Source organism: Schistocerca serialis, chromosome 3 (genome assembly GCF_023864345.2).
Source record: "Schistocerca serialis cubense isolate TAMUIC-IGC-003099 chromosome 3, iqSchSeri2.2, whole genome shotgun sequence".
NCBI lineage: Eukaryota > Metazoa > Arthropoda > Insecta > Orthoptera > Acrididae > Schistocerca > Schistocerca serialis.
This window is the reverse complement of record NC_064640.1, coordinates 798,204,901-798,231,383: the sequence shown is the minus strand read 5'-3', so window position 1 is coordinate 798,231,383 and position 26,483 is coordinate 798,204,901. Positions and strand designations below refer to the sequence as shown.

The window sequence follows — 26,483 nt, the reverse complement described above, 5'->3', positions numbered from 1 at the left end:
AAAATTCCTGTGGCGTCTCTCCTGCTCCAAGACGGCCTGGTTGACGTCTTACCCCCCTTAAGAAACGAGTAGGATACCACACAAGTAATAATAATAATAATAATAATAATAATAATAATAATAATAATGTCAAAATAATAATAATAATAATAATGATAACGATGATGATGATGATGATGATCACCATTCACTCCATTCACTCCAGCAAATTCTCTATCGCCTCTTCTGCCAAGTGACGTGACGCAATGAGTAAGAGTGACTCGCGCTCGGGATGGTGGCTGTTCAAATCCCTCTCCCGGCATTCAGATTTCGTTTTTTCGTGATATCCATTAATTGCTGAAGGGCAATGCCAGGACGGTTTCTTTGGGGAGGTTATGGTCGCCATCTTTCTCCTATTCCCACCTGTTGCCGAGGTTGTTTCGGCTTTGTTGAAGATGTTTTCGCTGGTAACCCCTTAAAATCCTCCATACAGTCCCGATCCCTCCCTATGCGATTTCCATATTTTTGGAACTGTGAAGAAAAACATCCGTGGCAGTCGATTTGCTTCGGATGAAGTAGTGCACGCATTGGTACAATCTTGGTTCCGTAGAGATCCGCAGCCAGCCGGTGTGGCCGAGCGGTTCTAGGCGCTTCAGTCTGCAACTGCGCGACCGCTATGGTCGCAGGTTCGAATCCTGCCTCGGGCATGGATGTGTGTGATGTTCTTAGGTTAGTTACGTTTAGGTAGTTCTAAGTTCTAGGGGACTGATGACCTCAGCTGTTAAGGCCCATAGTGCTCAGAGCCATTTTTTTTTAGAGAACCGCAATTAATTGTTTTGCGATTACTTCTGAAATAATAAACAGTTTACTTACCTTTCTTTCAATCTGCCAGGGTTTCATTTGAATGCCCCTAATAGTGTTTCACCCATTTTATAATCAGCCATTGACTAAAGTTTATAGTGTTTTACTTCAGCGCCCACGAGTACGTATCTAGTAACATGAAACCTGTTGCAAGTTAGCGCAAGTGCCCCACGGATACAGTCGTCAGACATTTTTCCAAATACTGCCTCACCCCAAAAATTGTCAACAGTTTTCTTGCGGGATACAATATTATTCTTCGTTGGTTTTTTTAATCTTCCCTCTGTTTTCATATTCATGTTCATAGTAACGAAAACAGTGGTGAAATGCAATGTTTATAGCGATGCATCTAACATAGGACTGCGCCGTACGTATACCTCTTACAAACGACGTTCATGAATTATTGAAGGCGACAGAAGTGAAAGTCATGGCAGGCTGCTGTGTATCATAAAACAATACCAGTAACGGTGTTATATAGTTAGACACATTGACGATGCACAAAATGTATAAAAAAAGAATTTTACTAAAGCAGGCGGATCCCATTACTGTTATTATTTTTGCAAACGCAGACGAGAGAGCGCTAAAAATCAATGGACAACCAGCATTACGAAACTACCTAACAATACAAAAAATTCATATAGCGTTCTTGACTAGTGAGGGTATCTAATTGGAAATGCTTTCTTCCTAAGCACACACAAACAGCTTTTATGGGATATGAAAATATTGTTTCATGAATACATCTGTTTCATGTGCATGACTGTGACGAGTGCGTGTTGAGTTTAGCATTTTTTTCGTGCTATTGCTGAGAGAAAGAAGAGAATATAATGTAGTGCCTGAATATAGCCGCCTCCTCTCCAATATCAACAAGGAGGCCACCAAGCGGAACACCTTCAAGAATGGACAAAGAATCATAATCATTGTCACATACCTACTGAGAGACACTATTGAGAAGTTTGAAATTAGAGGCCGAAGGGATCTTTTAACTGTTCCGCCAAATTCCGGTGGTGAAATATTCTTCCAGAAGTGTTATTCGAAACGACTACCTTTGAGTCTAGCACCATCATATTTTAGTAGTAAATATGAGTACTTACGTTCTTGATAGAAATATGTAAGCTTCCGATGTCAGTCTCATTAAAATATTTCTGAGGATACTGCGGCGCCATCGTATGTAATACTTAAAAAGATAAACTACTAAAATAACCTACGTTTCAGACGTCTTGCAGCGGCCTTCCTGTCGACGTAGACTAATTAGCTGGGTGTGGGTGCTTTATACACTGTATTTCTTGTAGTGTCATAAGCCCTCCGACGTCTCATTTCTTAAAATTCAGTGGCCCTAAAATCACACTGGTCGATGTTAGAAGAAAGGGACGGATATGTGAGACACTTTGTATGGTTTATACGGCTTGCTGGTAGTAGGTAGCTCGCTACGAATTAGGAATGTTCCGTGATCATTGATATTCACAAAATATCGATATTAGGAGGATATTAAATTCATAACATCAATATTAAAGATAAAATTCGACGTTCGACGCTGGTAAAAAAAGACTACCTGTTCCGATGTCAATAATTTTTTTGTCATTTAGACGATTCTTTTTCTCAACGGGTCGTATAGCGACATCAGTACAACACATCTGCGACTTGTCAAACATGGCTATGGCGGAGGGGGGCAGCAATATTTTTGAACGATCTAAGCCAGGTACAGCGGCTGCTGTTGTAGCTGGGATAGGTCTAGTGCCTTTCACTGTCCATTCAGTTCAAGCTTTCGTTATGTCAAGTAGTGTCAGCAAAACGGTGATACATTATTGGAAAATAGAGAAACCAAATTCGAGTTATGAAGTGGACATTACCTAACAACAGAAGAAAAGAATAATTTGCTAACTGGAACAGAAACCTTCACAGTTCAGTTACTGTCTCGAAGATCGCCTTCTAGATCCTTTGCGGAGAAACGACGCCAGTCGTGCTGCGCCGTTTGTTTAACCAGTGGCGGCAGTGTCTGGCATTGCTGGCAACCAGTCGACGGGGGCCGATAACCGTCTCGATGTTTTCAAGCTGCTTCAGGACTAGAACTGCCTCTCTCATTCTGCTAGCGCACATCCATGGCTGTGTTGCAAGTATTCGTGCTTCCTGGAACTTAACAGTTTTCTCACAATCGCAGTTGTGCTCCGCTACTATCGGCAATAGTTTTTCTTTCCTCTTTTACTTTGTAGTGGTTGGTGAAGCCGTGTTTGTATTGGTAATAGCACATCTTTATACGCCTGGCGTCGTCTTCTCTTGTGTTTCAGCCTATACATCGTGGATGCGCTTTTACTCGAGCTACCCGAAGGAAGTGCGGTCTATCTTCAACATGAAGCGGGTGCACCCAGGGCACTTCGCGTCCAGCTTCGCGCTGCGCATGGCTCCGTCGCAGATCGTCCGCTGCTCCAAGGGTCTGCCGACTACCCCACTCCCGCCCAGGCCGAAGAAGACAAACTCGCCCGTCAAGAGGTACGTGCTCCAGCTCTTCGGCCCGTATTACAGTGTACGAGATCTCTGTGGAATGTTGTAAATTCGTTATCTCAATAATTCAATGTTCGTCAAAAGCTGCGTTGTCGTAGTATTTTGTTTCACTGGACTAGTTCCGGGCGTTGCCCACCATCAGCGGTATCTCTGTTTCACAATTTCACATATTTCTTATAATGAGGTACCACAAAGCAGCTTTTGCCGAACAATTAATTAATAAGATGACATATTTACGATTTCTACAAGCGGCAGAGCACATGACAACAGTGAAATATCCTTTATGAAATGCCGCGCAGGGTAGCCGCATGGTCTTAGGCGTCTTGCCACGGTTCGCGCGGATCCTCCCGTCGGACATTCGAGTCCTCCCTCGGACATGGGTGTGTGTGGTGTCCTTAGCGTAAGTTAGATTAAGTAGTGTGTAAGCCTAGGGACCGATGACCTCAGCAGTTTGGTCTCGTAGGAACTTACCACAAATTTCCAAAAACTTTATGAAATACGTTTTATAACATCTTTGACAGTGTACTAGATTACTTTCATAATATCTGTTTACAGTGAGTTAGAGCGTCGTCCTAGCTGTTATAAAAGATTTGTCATAGAACTTTGAAAGTGTAGTACTGTCCTTATCTCCAAGCCCCGTTGTTGTTATCTTTACTAGTGTTCTCGGTAATGATGGTGACGGCTATGGTGCTGCCTCAAAAAACACTGATTTTTACCGTAAAACCGAATTAATACGAAGTGTGATCAAAGAGTAGCAGTAATTTTTATTTTTCTTAAAGAATATTTATTTATTCATAGACATCTCCTTTGTTCTCTCCAAAGTAATCTCCATGAGGTATAATGCACTTGTGCCAGCGCTTTTTCCAATCTTGGAAGCACTTCTGGAACTCACTTTGCGTTATAGTGGTCAGCTCCTCCAGCGATTCTGTTTTTATCTCATTAATGGTGGCAAAACGACGTCCTTTCATGGTTCTCTTCAGCCGCCGGAATAGAAAAAAGTCGCAGGGGGCCATGACCGGCGGATACAGTGGCTGAGGCAACATAACGGTTTTGCTTCTGCCAAAAATTCATCAACAAGCATTGAGGTGTGAGTGGGAACATTATCGTAATGCAGTTTCCACGAGTGATTTTGCCACAATTTGATCGTTTTCTTTGGATTGCTTCACGCAGACGGCGAATAACTTTCAGATGGACAGTACGACGGTAAGGCAGGAACTCACGATGCACTATCCCATTGTAATCGAAGAAAACAGTGAGAAGAACCTTCACATGTGATAGAATTTGTCGAATTTTTTCAGTCTTGGCTTTTCAGGCAGTTTCCATTGGTACGATTGTATCTTGGTTTCGACGTCATATCAGTATACCCATATTTCGTCGCCTGTTACAAGCTTCTTTAGAAATGCAGGATGGTTATCGACTTCATTCAGCAATTCCTGAGCGATGTCTGCGCGACGTCGTTTTTGGTCGAAACTCAACAAACATAGCTGCTACACGTTTCATGCCCAAAACATTCGAAAAATTGCTTGGCAGAGGAAAAGGACATGCCGACATCATCAGCAATCTCTCTGATGGTGATTCGGCGAGTTTCCAGAATCATTTTCTTTACTTCTTCCACAGTGTCGTCAGTAATTGATGTGCTAGGGCGTCCAGGGCGGTCGTCTTCTCCAACGTCTTCTTGGCTCCCTTTGAAACGTTTATAACACTCGTAAACTTTTGCCTCACTCACTATAGATTCACCAAAAGCCATAGTCAACATTTCGAATGCAGTTCTGCATTTAATTCCATTTTTTCAAGCAAAATTTAATGCAAATTCTTTGATCCATCATTTTGGAAAATAATAATTCGCCGAACATTCGAAAACACGTATAAGCTTCTCGACTGTCAACAATAAACTAAATATTCAAAACATCTGAAAATACAAACATACATCAGGGACCTGTGTACCAACAAGACTAAAAAACTGAAAATTAGATGTATAAAGCCCACGAAATAAAAAAAAGTCCCGTCCTTTTTTAAAATAAAGGATGAGGTGTATGCACACGTATGGTGTCGTGAATAAACAAAACTGGCAGTTTTGGGGTTCCGAAAATCCCCATTTGTGTGAAGCGAAACCATTCTGTACACCGAAATTTACTGTGCAAGCTGCGGTATGCAGCCGAGGTATTTTCGCTTTCTTGACGAGTACTATGGAAATATGGTCATTGTGTTGGATTACTGCTATTTTACTAGCAGTACCAGTAGGTACTGGGAGATGAAGAAGCTTGCACAGGATAGAGTAGCATGGAGAGCTGCATCAAACCAGTCTCAGGACTGAAGACCACAACAACAACAACAACAACAACAACAATACTAGCGCAGGAATGGGTTTGCCTCCATATTCGCCCCATCCGACTCCTTGTGACTACTTATTGTGGGACACTGGACTCGCATTCGGGAGGACGACGGTTCAATCCCGTCTCCGGCCATCCTGATTTAGGTTTTCCGTGATTTCCCTAAATCGTTTCAGGCAAATTCCGGGATGGTTCCTTTGAAAGGGCACGGCCGATTTCTTTCCCAATCCTTCCCTAACCCGAGCTTGCGCTCCGTCTCTAATGACCTCGTTGTCGACGGGACGTTAAACACTAACCACCACCACCACCACTTATTGTGGGGCGTCTACCGGAACCATTCCACCACGCCGAAAGAGCTTGAATCGTCGATGTGTGTGGCATCTGAATCCATTTCTGTTGAGGCACCACTGGATGTGATGACGACTTTCATTGTTCGTTTGCGCCACCTCCGTACTGCGAGTGGTGGACATTGTGATGTGACTGCAAAAGCTGCTTGCAGAGGACGAGTTTAATTATGCACGCTGATACTGTACGAGCTGCACAGCATACAGCGCCATCTTTTAGTAGCTTTTAGAACTATTTCGAAACTTCTGTAAAAAATTCTTACAGCTTTCACGATTAACAAACCTTTTTTCTGTTGCGCTCGTCTATTGATCTTAGTTTTCGAGATACTTAATTTGGAAATCAGGGACACCTTCGCTTGACTCCTTGTATGTGTAGGCACATGCATTACCTTGGTACGCGCCACTCAGAATTGTAGGGGAGGACCCAGTACCACCTCGACGTAACGGCGTGCTGTGGGCTTGAGACCAGACTATTATAAGCGGTGGCACATGGTTCATGTGGACAAGCAAAAATATGCCCTACAGCTTTTAGCATATCAGTGAGTGAGGTTCCAAGTCCGTTACTGAACATACTGAACTTTCGCTGTCATTGTGTCTGGAAGTGGGAACCTGGCCTGGGAGATGAGTGAGTTCTCTGAATCTACAGTGCAGCTATTGTAAACGATTTTGGCCGTATGGGCCTTATGGTGACAACAAGAGCCCGTTGAAAGTTCATCTGGTTAACCCGTTCGAGTGTGACACCATGACGTAGCCAGTAACTCTAAAGGCTCGAGCATGCGCAGCTTCTGTCCAACGTGGTACACGACTCTCTTGCGCAGTGAACATTGGCAAAGAGTGGCCTGCGTATCTATCGTTGCGCTTATAACTCCATGACGTCTCCCCGTACATGAATAATTTCTATGCACATGTCACGTGGTGTTGATGACGGGTGGTTTCTTGAGGTATAACGGTTTCCATGCCCGTGTGTGTGTGTGTGTGTGTGTGTGTGTGTGTGTGTGTGTGTGTGTGTGTGTAAAAAGGCATAATGTAACGCCCGTAAGTAGATGAAATCCTTAAGGTTTCATCCGAGCACAACGTGAATTATAGATCAAGATGTCCAGATGGAGATTTTAATAGTGATCTTTCGGATAAAGGTGTCGTACTCCTTGGCCACCTGGCGTCGTCGAAAAGCTAATAAATGTAACTTTTAAGTAGGAAAGAGGATGTCACTCTGTGAGCCCTTGAAATAGTTTTGCGCATATGTAGGAAATCTACGGAAGAGGACACTGCAAAAACTTTCTCAGTGGACTAAAGTGAATTATTGTCTGCCTGTCTGTGGTCATACAGTACGTTGAAATATCTGAAGAAATTGAAAAATGGCTCTGAGCACTATGGGACTTAACATCTATGGTCATCAGTCCCCAGAACTTAGAACTACTTAAACCTAACTAACCTAAGGACATCACACAACACCCAGTCATCACGAGGCAGAGAAAAAAAATCCCTGAAGAAATTCAAGGCAGGTCTATATGCATAATGATTTTCACGTTCTGTAAGCATGAAAGCTTTGAGAAGGTGCTCATAAAACTTACAAGAGGGCACGGTGAGAGATGCATCGTGCGTCATGTGAAAGAACAACTCTCGAAAATTTGTTTATCCATCCTCTTGTGTTCGGTGATAAACAGAGAAATTTGTCTCATGAAAGTGAATGAAATAACGTGGCGGATGTTGACGATACCAGGGGTCCCCGTCTATGGATTTTTCCGAGATTGAGGATTATAAATACTGTTGTCAACTCCTCCTATCTCACGAACCGCAGCAGGTGAGAGAAGGAAGAAGAAACGAAGGCTAATTGAATACGTGCTGAAAAAGGGAGGGAATATGATTACGAACTGAAATAAGCCATAACACGCAAAACGCCACAAACGTGCTAACTCTCCCTACCGTTACTGGAGTCCCTGAATTGTCCTCACACGTACCACTCTACCTAAGAACATTTTAGTGAGCCACCACGAGTCAATGTATATAGTCTTTAGTCTTTATTTGGTAAATGAATAGTCGCCCTTCATACATTTCGCCATTTGATTTAGTTTTTGTGTACGAAAGGAAGGTTGTATGGCAAATACTTCTAGTTTGTTCTTGCATTATCGTCAGAACTATGGGTTCATTGGCAGAATGATGGCACAAGCGTGTGAGATCGTGAATTTCTTAAATGTGATATTACTTAATTAAAAATGTAGTGTTCCAAAAGCTGAGCGTCGATATCGTCATTTTCACAGGGGAAACCGAAAACATCCTCGACCCAACAGTGAAAAGTGTTTTTTTAAGTAAAAAAGTATTTAATCTAACGTTTCTCAAATGTGTGTGTTTGACCACTAAAGTGCGAGTCTCGGAGATCTGCAAAACATCCGTCTGTGACGGTCACAACTTCTCCACTGGACTAGAAACCCCAACGTAACAAGTATTAGCTTTTAGCAGCGCTATATAGAATAGTCTGCACCTAGTTGTGGACGTAATTACCCCGAAGAAATGGCTCTGAGCACTATGGGACTCAACTGCTGAGGTCATTAGTCCCCTAGAACTTAGAACTAGTTAAACCTAACTAACCTAAGGACAACACAAACATCCATGCCCGAGGCAGGATTCGAACCTGCGACCGTAGCGGTCTTGCGGTTCCAGACTGCAGCACCTTTAACCGCACGGCCACTTCGGCCGGCTAATTACCCCGAAGAGAGCTTCATGTGAAATACAGCAAGACGGCCTCGGTGTTCAAGGTACTGGGTTGGCGGGAGGTAGCGTAATGTGTAAGGCACTAAAGTGTATTCGGTACGATCGGCATTCAAATCCTCGAACGGCCGTGCTGATTTAGGTTTTCCGTGGTACCCCTAAATGATTTCTGACAAACGTAGAATGGTTCCTTCAGCAATGTCACTGTCGATTTCGCTCCTCAACATTAACTAACGGCGCTAATCGTAATGACCTCCACGTCGATGAGTCATTAAACACAAAATTCTGCCCATCCCAAGACGTGTTTTCTGGATCAGTTAGTTGAATTATCTGTTTACAGGGCTTCACAGATACCTACGGACATTTGAAAACACTTAAAAGACAACATTAAACCGAATGAAAAGGGAAATCCTCTAGTTCGACACTACTGCAATGGTTAATGTGTAGATACTCAATCTGCATGTATACGTCATATTTGTAGATACTTAAGCACTTCATACTGTAACCGTTCAGGATTATTAGGCCACTCTTCAATCCAAGCATGTTGCACTCCAATAAAAGTTTCATGTAGTACATCTTTCCACAGTCAAATTATTGTGCTTCAATATTAGTGGTTCACTCAGTCACAAAGATTTTGTTACTAAGCCAAGTTTCCTCCCTCGCGTCACAGTTCTGTAGTGCTTTAACAGCCAGATTGAAATCCCTGTGCCACCATCCTCATTTTGGTTTATTGTATTATCTGTAAAAAGTTCGAGACAAATGACGGAACGGTTGATCCAAACGTAGGTCCGACCTGGTATCTTCACTGAAGAGCCAAAGAAGCAGGTACACCTGTCTAATATCGTGTAGGGCCCCCGCGAGCACGCAGAAGTGCCGCAACACGATGTGGCATGGACTCGACTAATATTGGAAGTAGTGCTGGAGGGAACGGACACCATGAATCCTACAGAGCTGTCCATAAATCCGTAAGAGTACGAGGGCATGGAGATCTCTTCTGAACAGCACGTTGCAAGGCATCCCAGATATGCTCAGTAATGTTCGTGTCTGGGGAGTTTGGTGGCCAGCGAAAGTATTTAAACATACAAGAGTGTTCCTGTAGCCACTCTGTAGCAATTCTGGACGTTTAGGGTGTCACATTGTCCTGATGGAGTTGCCCAAGTCCGTCGGAATGCACAGTGGACATGAATGGATGCAGGCGATCAGACAGAATGCCTACGTGCATGTCACCTGTCAGAGTCGTATCTAGACGTGTCAGGGTCCCATATCACTCCAATTGCTCACGCACTACATCATTACAGAGCCTCCACCAGCTTGAACAGTCCCCTGCTGACATGCAGGGCCCATTGATTCATGATGTGGTCTACATACTCGTACATGTCCGTCCGCTCGATACAATTTGAAACGAGACTCGTCCGATCAGGCAACAGGTTTACAGTCATCAACAGTCCAATGTCGGTGTTGACGGGTCCAGGAGAGACGTAAAGCTTCGTGTCGTGCTGTCATCAAGGGTACACAAGTAGGCCTTCGGCTCCGAAGGTCCATATCGATGATGCTTCGTTGAGTGGTTCGCACGCTGACACTTGTTTATGGCCCAGCATTGAGATCTGCAGCAATCTTCGGAAGGGTTGCACTTCTGCCACGTTGAACGATTCTCTTCAGTTGTCGTTGGTTCCGTTCTTGCAGGATCTTTTTCCGAGGTCTGAGATTTGATGTTTTACCGGATTCCTGATATTCACGGCACCCTTTCCATCCTCTCTCCTCCTCCACAGAAAAATGAACCGAATGAAGATTGTTTCACTCGTCTGAGGTAATAGATGTAATTAGGTGAACAGATGCACAGATACCGTGGAAAGTCCAAATTTCAGTATCTTCGTTGTTTCGCTATAAGCATACACACACACACACACACACACACACACACACACACACACACACACACACACACAATATAACGTGTGTATGTAGCTGCTGGACAGTACAAAGGATTTTGGCTTTTTCTCGGCTCTGAACATTTGGACACGCCGCTTTGCCAGCAGAGCGGAAACCGTGTCGCACTTAGCCTGCGGAAAAATAGCTCGGCAACCGTGGCATGGCGGCGGCACCCCGCTGCCTTGTTCTTTGTCACCGGTCTTACGTACGCGCCGCGCGCCGCTTTAACGTGGTAATGGCAGTACACGACCCCCAAGACCGCCAGACGCGTTTTTCCCGCGACTTCGACATAAGTATCGGACTGCCTGCGCGCCCGAGCATTTCGTTTCGTGACTTTGTTACATCGGAGAGACACCTAGCTGATGAAGAGATCGGCCAGTGACCCGACGCCAAGCTCGACTTCCTAAGCGCTGCGCAGTTCTTTGATGAGGCGGAACAGTCGGGGTTGAGTGGACGGACGAAGCTCTGGGAGAAATTTCGTCAGCTCCTTCTTCGTTCAGCTTTCCTCGCGTTTCTTCTCCTCACTTTCAACTTATTAGTTGATATATTTTAGATTTTTTGCTTTCTTTTCCTGTGATGATCATTGTAGTTTAGTGATCCATGCGGTAACTGACCGTGGTGTTTCAGTCGATAGCGCGTCATGTAATCGATTGGTTTACTTGATGAGAATATAGCAACGCTTACATTGCATTCGTGACTGGATCGTTGGTAAGAACGTTGTTTGTCATTGCTTTCCTCTTACCTGTGTGTATGGTACTTTGTGTATATCTTCACAAGATCGAGTCAACTTATCACGATCAGTTCTTTCATAAGACGCGCACAGCGCGTAGCTTCTGAAGCATGTTACGTGACGTACACTGTCAAAGTAAGTATGTGAGGTTGCCGACTGGCTGTTTTGCACATTCGCTCACTCGTGTCGTAGATAATGGAAATTATGTATAGGAGTTGCGAACACTGATGATCATACACTTCGGAGCTACGTATTAGAGTTTCTGAAATGGCAAACTATTTGCGTGCCTGTGAGATGTAGCATATCATGGGTATACTAACGACATAATTATAAACAACACGAATAATTCTCTGGGAAACCAAAAATTTACTCGTGCCATCGATATCCGGGGTGAACGTCTAATCTGACGGTGTGTGAATGTCGATCGATTCGCAACAATAGAACAGCAGACCATCCAGACTGATCAGCGGGTAATCAGTCTCCAATCAGCAACAACATTTCAGCGAATTACGCTACGTACGAGGCTTCAAAGCAGAGGGGCAACGTCCACAGCTACGCTAACGATGGCACAGACTACAATCAAGACCTGATTGTCCATCCCTGGTGCCCGAATTCGTTTCACATTAATCCAGTTATACTTTACGCCGTGTTCTCTGTCTGAATCCTCCCTTGCGCAGCCTACACCGGCTGTCGGATGCACTGTAGAAAGTATGGCTATAGATACCCGGGGAGTATCACCTCTTGACTGAGTTACTTCTAGCCACTGTGCATGCTGCGTAATGATGTCACTCTGCAATGTATGGGGTATGATAACGAATGCTTGTGTTTGAAGAGGGTCGGAGTGCTACTTTCGTCGTTATTTTTCTTTTAGATCCCTGATATTACTATTTGTGCAGTTCATATGCTCTCTGAATTTCCTCGATTCATGTTTCCAGTGCTCTCTATAGATAAAAATACACGATAATCAAACGGGAAATCAGCTTCATTTTTCCTTTAATTTTAGCCGCCTTACTTTTCGTAGAAAGTCGTTCAGATGTGAATGACACCTGCTGAATTTTGTGACATAAGCGATTAGTGTTACCAACCCTCTTATCTTTTTTCTCATCTTGGGCATCTCTCAATTGATGCTCTAATTTTTTTTTAATAGGGCAATACCTTGGTAGACCATTAGGCATTCTCATTGTTGTTTCGCGTGACCTTTCAACAGTTTTAGATCGACTTCTTTTGGATTACTTTACCATAGTCGCAAGCCTTTCCTCTCTTAAGCCTAGACATAGCATCTATCCCCACATTAGGGCTATAACAAAACTGAGATAAGTGGGTCTGGGGTTAAAGCACTGACTAGCAATATAACGGAGTGGGTTTCATCACACATCTGATCATCCATATTTAGATTTTGCGTGTTTCCCGAAAATCAGTGTAGGCAAACGTCAGGATGGTCCCTGTTTTAAGTGGGCACGGTAGATTTTCTTCCACATTCTTGCCCCATCGATGCACCCTATCTGCTCTCTTCCTTCTTTTTTGCCACAAATTCCTCTAACTCAAACACGGTTTGATTGAAAATCTGTAGATTCAATGGAAATCTGAAACAGTTGAATCTGACGAGTTATGTTATTCGTGTATAACGTTTGGAAGTAACACAGTATAATACTCTGACCAGCCAGAACATTATGACCACCTATCTAATTGCCGGTATGTCCACCTTTGACACAGATAACAGTAGCGACGCGTCGTGACATGTAAGCAATGAGGCCTTGGTAGGTCTCTGGAGGAAGTTGGCACCACATCTGCATGCATATGCAAGTCACCTAATTCCCGTGAATTCCGGGCATAGTTCGATGAGCTCTGACGCCACGTTCAATCACAACCCAGATGTGTTCGACCAGGTTCAGATCTGGCTAGTTGGGGGGCCAACACATCAATTGGAACTTGCCATTATGTTCTTCGAACCACTCCGTCACACTCCTGGCCTTGTGACACGGCGCATTATCTCGGTGAAAAATGCCACTGCCGTCGGGAAACATGATCGTGATGAAAGGGTGTACATAGTCTACAAGCAGTGTACGATACTCCTTGGATGTCAAGGTGCCTTGCACGAGCTCCACTGGACCCATGAATGCCCACGTGAATATTCTTCAGAGCATAACGGAGCCTCCGCCATCTTGTCTCCCTCACGCAGTACAGATGTCAAAGAGCTATCCCGCTGGAAGACGATGGATTCGCGCCCTCCCATCGACATGATGAAGAAGGTATTGGGATTCATGAGACCATGCAACGCTGTGCCACTGTCCAACGTCCAGTGACAATGGTCACTTGCCCACTTCAGTCATAGTTGCCGATGTTGTGGTGTTAACATTGGTTCATGCATGGGTCGTTGGCTGCGGAGGCCCATCGCTACGAGTGTTCGGTGCTGACCAGCATTAAAGTCTGGTGTTAGTTCCGCCGTAGTTCGCCACTTTTCCTGTTTTACCAGTCTGCCCAGCCTACGACGTCCAACATCCGTAATAAGAGGTGGCCGCCAAACCCCACGACGTCTGGACGTGGTTTTACCTTGCTTTCGCCACGTGTTGAAGACACGTCGTGCAGTTTCCGAAAAGCTCGTGCCGAGCCTCTGGGCCATCACAACCTGCCGTACTCAAATAGACCGCGCGCCTTCCGCATTCTACACACGGACGACACGCTCGCTGATACTACATGCACCGTCCGTGTATCTGCCCAGCAGTCATTCCTCGCCAGCCCGCTACTATTTCCTGGTCGGGTTTGTATCGATGGCAGATGGCGGTCATAATGTTCTGGCTGATCAGTATATGTTTTGTATATTGTTTGTGAACGTATCGAACATGTGGTATGCTAAAAATCGGGAACACCAAAGTATACGTAGACAATAGATTTATTTAATTGGTGAAACACTCTTGTTGCTCCATAACGTGCAACGGAGGATGTAGGCAGCCAATTTGGAAGTAAAGAACACAGTGTGTTCAGTGGTCTGCATAGCATCCAAAAATGCTGTGTCCGAATGTGCCACAAGTCACAGTACTTTGATAATTATTTACGTATGTAGTGAACTAATTACCTGTCGGAGCTACGTCGCACTTTTTTGCCAAAGTGACTTTTGCATCTCCAGGTCGCCTGAAAAATTCTTCAGTTAACTTGGCACTACATTCCTTAGTCCGTCGTTTCTATAATACTGATTTTCAGGAATTTTTTCATTCCCATGTCCTATTAGTATAGTTTCTTGTGGTTACAGTTCAGGACTCTCGCGCTTCAGTTGTTTTAAGTTTCATTAGGAAATCAAATGTTTGACCTCGCATTTTCTCTGTCAATACTGAACCTATTTAGTGACACCAGGTTGCATATTGGTTAGAATTTCACTTTTAAACTCTAAAACTGTATGTATGAGCTGCCTCTCGGATCATAAAAAGGCATAGGCATACATGTGGTAGATTCAGGACTAGTAAATTATTACACTGTTTAATCAACCTTCAGGTTTCCAGAATGAGATTTTCACTCTGCAGCGGTGTGTGCGCTGATATGAAACTTCCTGGCAGATTAAAACTGTATGCCCGACCGAGACTTGAACTCGGGATCTTTGCCTTTCGCGGGCAAGTGCTCTACCATCTGAGCTACCGAAGCACGACTCACGCCCGGTACTCACAGCTTTACTTCTGCCAGTATCTCGTCTCCTACCTTCCAAACTTTACAGAAGCTCTCCTGCGAAGTAAAGCTGTGAGTACCGGGCGTGAGTCGTGCTTCGGTAGCTCAGATGGTAGAGCACTTGCCCGCGAAAGGCAAAGGTCCCGAGTTCGAGTCTCGGTCGGGCACACAGTTTTAATCTGCCAGCAGGTTGATAGTTGATTTTTTTAATGCTTATCTTCCCGCTACAATCATACTAGATGTATAATTGCGAGATCAGTAAGTTTGGGTGTAACCATTGAGTGGCGATGTGCCGCCACATGAGTCACTCCATTAACAGGTCATTCAGAAATATATGATCCATCCATAACATTTCATGTAACTTACCACGGTCTCGGCAGTGGGTTCTGTTCACACTTGAGTTAGACAAGTGGATTTTGCTTCGCTCACAGTCCTGTAATGAAGGTATATGCTGCCGTAAATTACAAACGTAACCGTATACGGGACGTGTATGTTCGTCATGTCATGATGGAAACAGCAGGCATCTCCTTGCCTACACTTTCTCATGTCGAGCTGTGCCGACATTTAAATCCCAGTTTGGCCATCCTGACTTTTTTCCTCAAATCACTTCCAGCGAATAACTGGATGTTTCTTCAAAAAGGGTACGGATGAGACCACATCCCTGTTTGGTGTTCCCTCACATGACAGCCCTTTCATGGAGACCTTCAACCCTAACTGTTCCTTCAATTTTTCTTCTTGTCATATCCGTAAATTAGTTGATAAAAGTGAATTTTGAGCGTCTTTCAAATTGTTTTTCATGTTAAGGCGCGCGTTTCCTTTTCATTATACGAAGTGATCGTGTGATGCGTTGTTAACATTCGATTGTCGTGGCGCTGCCAGGAACTAACGCTAGTTTTCGTTGTCGAAAGAGACACAATGTACAAACAGTAGTCAAGAGCTGATTTTCTAACTCATTTGCAACACGGTGACATTGTATGTCCCGCGAGTTCTGTAAAACTTCTGGACATGTTCTGAGCCTCTGTATATTTACGATTGTTGTTGTAGGGGTTTAACCCCCATCTATTATGGCGAACTTTGCAGTTCCATTAAGGGCGAATTGCCGATGTTCGCACTGTTGGTGAATCCACAACATTCGTAGTACCAATATGAGTATCTAGAGTTCATATAAAAAGCCTTTTCTGTTAATCGCATTACTGGAAGACTTACAAGCACAGGATGCAATTAAAAAAATAAGTCATCCCTAATAAGACCACGGCTACAAAAGTGGCATATATGTAATATGTGCCGGCCGAAGTGGCCGTGCGGTTAAAGACGCTGCAGTCTGGAACCGCAAGACCGCTACGGTCGCAGGTTGGAATCCTGCCTCGGGCATGGATGTTTGTGATGTCCTTAGGTTAGTTAGGTTTAACTAGTTCTAAGTTCTAGGGGACTAATGACCTCAGCAGTTGAGTCCCATAGTGCTCAGAGCCATTTGAACCATTTTTATGTAATATGCGTCACGAGTTCTTTGTCAACAAAAGTAGTGCGTTGAGTTCAACTAGAGTTAGCTGGGTCAAAGGGACATTAGTAGCCATTCGCCAGCAGTTATTTATGTAGGTTGGTACAGGTAGCTGGTGCTCACCGTTTCCGGTGCTACCATGTGGACCCCGGTCAGGTGGTGTGGGGTTTCACTGCACTCTGGGGTTTCGGTTAATGAGGATGTTCCTTCGGGTCGTCTCTTGTAATTGTAAGCGAGAAAGTTGAAAATAATAAGATTTAGTTTAATTTGAGGTTCTAATGCGTTTCTTTCAGTTGTACCCATTGCAAATCATGCCGTATAATTCATTCCAGTTGGGTTGTGGTATCGTGATTATTATATTATGTTTCATTAGTAGTTCATCCTTTGTCCTACAGGAACTTAGCGATGGGACAGTATTTTAGCCAACCTGTGTCTAAATTTAGCTCCTTTATGTCTTACGTGTAAATGCGTTGTGGGTTTTCTGGATGTTCCTGCTCGAATTTTTTTCTCTCGCTTGATTTCGTTTCTTTTCGAGAGTTTCGTGTTTGTTGAACCTGCGAGATTTCGTGATCGTACCCATTTGTTTCTCGTGTGTTGTACTGAGCCTTCAGCTCTGGTAATCCACCTCCTTTCGCTGTAGCCCTTGTAATAATCTTCCGTGTGAGTGTGATTTCATTTAATAGGAATATCTTTGACGAGTTTTATTAGGTCGGTTTCTTGTCTGTTTCTTCGGTACAAATTTTGCAGTTGATTTTAAATTACCTTCTCGATAAGCTAGAGACTTGACACTTTCAACACAGCTCAGAACTGGATGACATTGCAATATGAACTTGCTTTCAAGTCTGCTGTGTGGCGGAGGGTACTTTCTTTTTCTGTCTATCTGTCTGTCTGTCGGGTACAAATTTTGCAATGATTTGAAACTAGCTTTCTGATAAGCATAAGACTTGAAACTTTCAGCTTAGCTCAGAACTGGATGACAGTGCAATATTAACTGGTTTTGTTTTCTGGTGTGTGCCGGAGAGTGAGTGCTACACCATTATTTTCTTCTTTTGTTGCTCCAGTCGCGAATTGTTCGCAGTTAAGAACGATGAAAGAAGGTTCGCAGTTAAGAACGATGAAAGAAGGTTGTATACATGGAAGAACCCTGGAGATACTAAAAGGTATCGGATAGATTATATAATGGTAAGACAGAGATTTAGGAACAGGTTTTAAATTGTAAGACATTTCCAGGGGCAGATGTGGACTCGGACCACAATCTGTTGGTTATGACCTGTAGAGTAAAACTGAAGAAACTGCAAAAAGGTGGGAATTTAAGGAGATGGGACCTGGAAAAACTGAAAGAACCAGAGGTTGTACAGAGTTTCAGGGAGAGCGTAAGGGAACAAATGGCAGGAATGGGGGAAAGAAATACAGTAGAAGAAGAATGGGTAGCTTTGAGGGATGAAGTAGTGAAGGCAGCAGAGGATCAAGTAGGTAAAAAGACGAGGGTTAGTAGAAATCCTTGGGTAACAGAATAAATATTGAATTTAATTGATGAAAGGAGAAAATATAAAAATGCAGTAAATGAAGCAGGCAAAAAGGAATACAAACGTCTCAAAAATGAAATCGACAGGAAGTGCAAAATGGCTAAGCAGGGATGGCTAGAGGACAAATGTAAGGATATAGAGGCTTATCTCACTAGGGGTAAGATAGATACTGCCTACAGGAAAATTAAAGAGACCTTTGGAGATAAGAGAACAACTTGTATGAATATCAAGAGCTCAGATGGAAACCCAGTTTTAAGCAAAGAAGGGAAAGCAGAAAGGTGGAAGGAGTATATAGAGGGTCTATACAAGGGCGATGTGCTTGAGGACAATATTATGGAAATGGAAGAGGATGTAGATGAAGATGAAATGGGAGATACGATACTGCGTGAAGAGTTTGACAGAGCACTGAAAGACCTGAGTCGAAACAAGGCCCCCGGAGTAGACAGCATTCCATTGGAACTACTGACGGCCTTGGGAGAGCCAGTCCTGACAAAACTCTACCATCTGGTGAGCAAGATGTATGAAACAGGCGAAATACCCTCAGACTTCAAGAAGAATATAATAATTCCAATCCCAAAGAAAGCAGGTGTTGACAGATGTGAAAATTACCGAACTATCAGTTTAATAAGTCACAGCTGCAAAATACTAACACGAATTCTTTACAGACGAATGGAAAAACTGGTAGAAGCCAACCTCGGGGAAGATCAGTTTGGATTCCGTAGAAACACTGGAACACGTGAGGCAATACTGACTTTACGACTTATCTTAGAAGAAAGATTACGGAAAGGCAAACCTACGTTTCTAGCATTTGTAGACTTAGAGAAAGCTTTTGACAATGTTGACTGGAATACTCTCTTTCAAATTCTAAAGGTGGCAGGGGTAAAATACAGGCAGCGAAAGGCTATTTACAATTTGTACAGAAACCAGATAGCAGTTATAAGAGTCGAGGGGTATGAAAGGGAAGCAGTGGTTGGGAAGGGAGTAAGACAGGGTTGTAGCCTCTCCCCGATGTTGTTCAATCTGTATATTGAGCAAGCAGTAAAGGAAACAAAAGAAAAATTCGGAGTAGGTATTAAAATCCATGGAGAAGAAATAAAAACTTTGAGGTTCGCTGATGACATTGTAATTCTGTCAGAGACAGCAAAGGACTTGGAAGAGCAGTTGAATGGAATGGACAGTTTCTTGAAAGGAGGATATAAGATGAACATCAACAAAAGCAAAACGAAGATAATGGAATGTAGTCGAATTAAGTCGGGTGATGCTGAGGGAATTAGATTAGGAAATGAGACACTTAAAGTAGTAAAGGAGTTTTGCTATTTGGGGAGCAAAATAACAGATGATGGTCGAAGTAGAGAGGATATAAAATGTAGACTGGCAATGGCAAGGAAAGCTTTTCTGAAGAAGAAAAATTTGTTAACATCGAGTATAGATTTAAGTGTCAGGAAGGCATTTCTGAAAGCATTTGTATGTAGTGTAGCCATGTATGGAAGTGAAACATGGACGATAAATAGGTTGGACAAGAAGAGAATAGAAGCATTCGAAATGTGGTGCTACAGAAGAATGCTGAAGATTAGATGGGTAGATCACATAACTAATGAGGAAGTATTGAATAAGATTGGGGAGAAGAGAAGTTTGTGACACAACTTGACCAGAAGACGGGATCGGTTGATAGGACATGTTCTGAGGCATCAAGGGATCACCAATTTAGTATTGGAGGGCAGCGTGGAGGGTAAAAATCGTAGAGGGAGACCAAGAGATGAATACACTAAGCAGATTCAGAAGGATGTAGATTGCAGTAGGTACTGGGAGATGAAGAAGCTTGCACAGGATAGAGTAGCATGGAGAGCTGCATCAAACCAGTCTCAGGACTGAAGACCACAACAACAACAACAAGAACGATTGCAGCTAAACTTCCCCGTGTGCTGGAGTCTCCCTCATTTTTCATTCGCGGTCTTTTCGCGAGATGTGCTCAGGATATTGGTTGACTCATTTGAAGAGAAACTGAAGTAAACCTGAAGTTTACCACATGTCTCTGTTGTAATCTCATCAAAATGTTTGAAATCAATTGAAAAATTTCACACACACGCACAAGACTAAAAAGCAAAAAATAACTGTTTAAATAGTAAAACTTTTTAATGTAACGCGGTTTTAAAATGTTAAATATCTCTCGTAGCCACATACAGATTCCTAACGCCATACAGAAAATCCTGAAAATTTGTGCTTGTGAATGTTTAATAACTATGACGCTATGTGCAACTCTGAGAACGTGGGGCGTACATATGTAGTCGGTGATGTAATTTTCTGTACAAAATATATACCTTCCACACAAATAAATGGCTGAATATTCAAATGATTTTGCTTTTTTGGACATCACACATTGCGTATAAAACGGAATGCAAACTGTCGGTAAAACGAGCCAACGTCCCTTTCTTCTGCGTATCTGTTGGAGGTAATCGTTGCGCCGATCTATGCACCCCCAACTAGGGCTGCAGTACTTCCGGATTTCACGGATTGGTCCTAATTTTAGGGGCGTCCAGAGGCGTACTAGAGGGATTTTTGTACAACCGTCCGGGGTAAACCTGGACCTGTTGCCGTGTCTGGGAAAATTGATTGTAAATAAATGTATTGTAACAAATCTTAGTTAAAATTAATTAAATGAGGATCGAACCGTAGATAATTTCTTAGTTTTAGTCTATTAAAAAGACAGTGTTAAGCACACTTAAACTCTTTGCTATACACATACAAAATGTTCCAAAATGATCTGCACAACTTTGATCACGTATATTTCAGAGGTGGGAATAGGTAGAAAGGTACGATTTGCGGTATAACGTTGACACACACGCAAAGCTGGTTTTTTCCCTTATTTTCCTATGTCAGTTATTAACTCGCCACCCCGCGAACAGTTGGCACAGGGTATGTAATGGTTGGTATAGAGCAGACCAGATCTGACACACAGGTCCTGTGGAAGCCCATTATATTTGTTTTTCGTTGGGCGGAACTTGCACGAACTGTGAGCTCGCATCAAAACAGCAAGAGCATTCGTTAATGTGGATATGTTAAGCCGGACATGGAACTGGAATACGACTTAGATATCGTGTGTGTTACAGATGGCGCACACATTTAAGATGACCATCCGTCCCCCCTTTTTTCGTGACAGTCAGTATTTTTCTAGCTCTGCCACGAATTTTTTCATAACTAATGCGGAACACCTATTTGTCTCTGATTTAACGATTATGAAACGATTTATCTCGAATTAGATGTTCATTTCACCTGTAACTGTATGCTGTTACTAAAACGGTATTTTACCATCTGAAGCAGGGTCTACTAGAAACAGTGAACCACCTGCAGCCATGTAACATGGCGTAAGAGTAGTGTCCGTCAAAAGTATCTAACCGACAGGGACTGGAGACGAAGTGTCACCTATTGCCAGTGACAATCGGTTTCAAACTCGACAGAGCTTGCTGCTTTCAGTGAACGCAGATCCATCTCAACCGGTCTCTGAACAAACATTGCGAAGGTAACTGCATGCAGTGTACATTTGCAGCAGCGTACCTGGCTAAAGGAATAGTTGCACATACAGCTGCTCGTCAACGGTAGGCCAGACATCACACACACTTCGGCAGTGTCTTACTGGGGGCGTGAAGTAAGGACCGACAACTCACGATTTTGCCTTTTCTTTTTTTTTCTCTTTCTCTTTGTTTTTCTTTTTTTCCCCTTCAAGTAGTGCACCCAGTGAGTATTTTAACGAGCACCATGTGGTGGGTTAAGTTCAGGCCAGATTTCGTTCTGTGATGTTTCGGGTTTTTTTTTATATCAAGACTTCAGAGTGGCAGTGGAGGACGATGCTTGTTTCTACGTCCTCAGTGACCAAGCGTTGCCTTTCTCCCACACAGTCCGTTCTGCCCTACGACTATAGTCTCCTCTCACTGTCTCCCTCTTGCTCTCTCTTATTGCTACTATCTCATTCCTTCCTTACTGCTGCTACTGTCTCTTCTCACTGTCACTTTCTCTGTCTTCCTCATTGTCATAGATTCTGTCTTTCATTATCACTGGCTTTCATCCATTCCTCTTCCTCCTCCTCGTTATTGCTCTCTCATTGACACCGTCTCCTTCACTCTTCTCCAAGCACTGTTCTATCACTGTCGACTATGTTCCACAGCCACTGTCCATCCTCTTTTTTTCTCTCACACTGCCATTGGCTCTTTCGCTTTTTCTATAACACGACCGCTGTCTACTATCTTCCAGTTTTTATTAATTGTCCGTCTCTTTGCCACTGCCACTGTTCTCTTCTCTCTCAGCATAGGAAAGCACGAATGTGTTCTCATGCCTAGATTTTTGGGAAGATTTTTAAAGGTGTTGAAAAGGTAGCATGAGGCAGCTGGTACCCCACTTCTCAGCCAGTGTCATTTAAATAAACAGGAACATACTCGCATTTCTTGTGCTCAGAAAGGAGAATTTTTCCGCTGGTTCCCTTCTTTTCCCTGATGCAGCAGGACATACAACTCATATGACAAGAAATGTATTGGTCAGTGAAATGTACCTAGTTTACTTATGTGATATTGAAATAATACAGAACTGATGTTACACCTCAGACCGGATTTTACGTGCAAAAAATTTTTACCTGTGCTTCAGTACAACATGGAGTTCCCAAATCACAACGAAGACACTGCACAGCATATTTCTCCATAGTGCGTCTCTTGATAAACTAAGTTTTCGCCTCGCTCCGGATTTTACGTTCATATTTTACTCGTACAAGTAAGGTAACTTTGAACGTCTGTATCTCGGAACCAGATAAAGATATGAAGAAAATTTTCAAGGTTAGAGATTGGGATCTTAGGAATACTTCGTAAAAAATACAACTATTTATTGTGCATAGCCGTCTCTGAATCCTCGGCTGGATTTTACTACCCAAAAAATAAATTTTTGTTGTGTTTCCCCTTAGCGGATAATGATTTTTGGAATCGGGTAGGCAGATTTTGTAGATAATACATAGAGAATATACCGTTAAAATTTGAGCAGTTTGCTGCAGTTATTTATTATTTAGGTTTCGCCTCACACCGGATTTTACGTGAAGGAGTAGGGTGATAACTTTGTACCTCTGTATTTTGGGAACAGATTAAGATATCCAAGAAAATTTTCAAGTTTCGTAGGAGTCTGGACCTTAAGAACATTAGGTAAAAATGTCAGAAATTTGCTGTGCATAGCTATCTTGGAATCCTTGACTGGGATTTGGTCCGCTGGTGAAGGCGAAAATTGTAGTTACAAAACCCTTTTCTTGCGGTTTTCCGAGGAAACGTCCATGAACTAATGGTGCCTCCATAAGACCTTTCAAGCCCTGTGTAGACCACATCAAATGCAAAAAGAACCAATCGATTTACCTAAGCAGGAGGAAGTGCGTAATTTGACCCTGTACTGTAGAATAGTGGCACTAAGACGATCGTTCTATTGAGTATACAAATGGTACCTAGCCCAAAGCCTATCCAAAACACCTGACCGTACCTTATATCACCAATAGCACCCTGTTTATGAGCACTGGAAAATCCCGTTTTCATGCGCGGCGTTTTGGAACATATTAGGTACCCATGCATACCGACAGAAAATATTTGATACTATTTTGAACCTCGGGTGAAACGTAAGCAATCAGCGTGCCCCATAAATTGGCATCTCTACTGGATTTTAAAATTAATGAATGGCTTCAGCTGAATATGACATACCCTCGCCATTATTTAAATCTCGCGTTTAATAACTCATTCACGCAGAAGGATCGTGCAGACATACGATCTTTTGGCCGTCGCTGAAACTCTCGTATGAAGAACGTAGAAGTAGGAACGTCTGGCGCTGAGAAGTCTGGATACAATGGCAGTACAGTACTCTTCGCCATTGTCCCCTGCATTTATGGTGAATCTCTCGCCCAGCGAAACGTCCAAGCGAGCCGAAGAAATCCCAGGTAACTTCCGTATTTAAGAAGGGTAAAACAGTGGACCAGTAAATTAACAAACCAATATCTTTAACGTCGGTTTGCTGCAGGATTCCTGAGTATATCCGAAGCTCGAATAAAATAAATTTCATTGAGACAGAAAAGATCCTGCCTGCAGGTCAGCACAGATTAACAAGACATCCCTTGTGCGAAACTCAGCTTGCAATTGTTTTCCACGAACCATGGATGAAAGGCAACAGGTAGACTCCATATACCTAGATTTCCGGAAAGAATTTGACACAGTAACTGAATGCAGACTGTTAACGAAGCTCCGAGCATACAGAAGAGGTTCTCAAAAATGTGAGTGGCTCTAAGGCTTCCTAAATAATAAAGCCCAGTGTATTCATGAGGGATAGGGATATTGTAACAAGTACCCCACGGAAGTGTGGTAGGACCACTTTTTTTTCTCTATATACGCGAACTATAATGGCGGATAGGGCGGCAGCAATCTGAGACTGGAAAATTGCAGTCGTTCAGTGACTGTAGGAAGATACCGGACTACTTCGTCAGAATTTGTGTTTGGTACGATGAATTGTAGTAGTTGCTCTGAAAGTGGAAAATGTAAGTTAATGCAGATAAGTAAAGCAGTCCTATGATGTTTAAATGCGGTATTAATGGAGTGCTGCTTCATACAATCAAGTTCACTAAATATCTAGTTGCCACGTTTCAAAGGAACCTGAAATGGAACGAGCGCGTAATGTTGGTTGTAAGGAAGGCGAATGATGGTGTTCGGTTTATTGAAAGAATTCAAGGAAGATGTTGCTCATCTATAAAGGAGATCGCGCACAAAACATTTCTTCGACCCAATCTTTAGTACTGCTCGTGTTTGGTGTTCCAGACAGGTCGGATTAAAGGAAGTAATCGAAGCATTTCAGAGGCGTGCTGGTAGATTTGTTACAGGTGTCTTGTACTCAAACAGGTATCCCTGAAGGGAAGAAGACGTTCATTTCGCGAAAAACTATCGTGAAAGTTTAGAGAACTGTCGTTTGGGACAGACTGCAGAACGATTCTGCTGCCACTAACGTAAATCTCTTTTCAGGACCGCAAGCACATGTCCCATACGGTGGCTTGCGGAATATATATGTAGCAGATGCACATGTAGAAGCGATGTCATACGCTATTAACGTGATGTCTCCTTGGAGTGGCTAAATTTTTGACTGGTGTGCTTATAAAATCTCATTGACCACCATTTAGAATTAATATGTATCTCGTCCAGGAGGATTTCGGTTGTTTTGGATGCCGGAAGTGACAGCGCAGTACATTCTGGGAGAACGTTCATATACTTACGTATCCAGCGATGACAGGCCTGGTGACCACGCGCTGCTTCCACGAACTGCCTCCAATCCTTACTGTTTTGGGTGCGGTTCCTCCAGGTGTCTTCACTCCACAGGGTTGCCAGGTCCTTCACCAGGTCGTCCATCGAGCGCTGCCTTGGTCGTCCTTTGGGACCTCTGGTGCTTCGTTTCCTCTGAAATACTTTGTTCACCTGTCTTTTTTCTGGCGTATGGGCTAATTGGCCAGCCGGCCGCTGTGACCGAGCGGTGCTAAGCGCTTCAGTCCGGAACCGCGCTGCTGCTACGATCACAGGTTCAAATCCTGCCTCGGGCATGGATGTGTGTGATGTCCTTAGGTTAGTTAGGTTGAAGTAGTTCTAAGTCTAGGGGACTGATGACCTCAGATGTTAAGTCCCATAATGCTTAGAGCCATTTGAACCATTTGAGCTACTTGGACCGGCCACTGGATTCTTTTGCTCTCCAGCTGCTGTAGGATCGTTGGTTGATGCATAAAGAGGTAGATTTCCTCATTTTTCCGCCTCCTCCATTGTTCTTTTCTACGATGGGTGACAAATCTTCCTATTACTCTTATTTCAAATGATAATATTTTTATCTTTTCTCAGTCAGTCACGATCCAGATACCTGAGCCGTACGTGACTGCCGGGCATACCATTGTGTTGTGTATTCTCATCTTAGTATTCGCTGATATCAGTTATGAGCTGAACGTCTCCCTTAGGGAATATATGCATTTCATTCCCACTGCAGTTCTTACCCTGAAGTCCACTACTATGCTGTTGTCACTTGTAAACCAAAATCTCCAGTATTTAAACTGGTGAACTTTCTTTAACCTCATGCCATCTATCTCGAGAAATTCTTAATGCTCTTATCGTCTTCCTAATTCCATGGACTCCGTTTTGTGTATATTAACTTTTAGCCCAATCTTCTGTGCGTAGTTACCCATTTACATTCATTTCAATACATGGTTCGGTTCACTTAGTAGTGTACTATCTTCAAATGCGAGACAACTGAAATTACCATCCATCTCTACCCCAGTCCACTCCTGTTGTCTACGTTCCCTTATTCCGCTCTTCCCTGTACTTGGACCTCTTCCGTCGGGAGGAGGTAATTTTAACTAGACTCCGGATAGGGCACTGTCTTTTTAGCCATCGACATCTTTTAAGT

General features: G+C 43.2%; 1 protein-coding gene across 1 annotated transcript in view; it reads left to right on the top strand.

Moving 5' to 3' along the window:
- Positions 1 to 26,483, top strand: part of LOC126470638 (probable ATP-dependent RNA helicase DDX31) — a 264,850-nt gene that overhangs the window by 233,410 nt on the left and 4,957 nt on the right. The window contains exon 11 of the mRNA XM_050098619.1: positions 3,120 to 3,321. Coding sequence (XP_049954576.1) covers positions 3,120 to 3,321 — 202 coding nt within the window. The remainder of the gene's footprint in view (positions 1 to 3,119; positions 3,322 to 26,483) is intronic.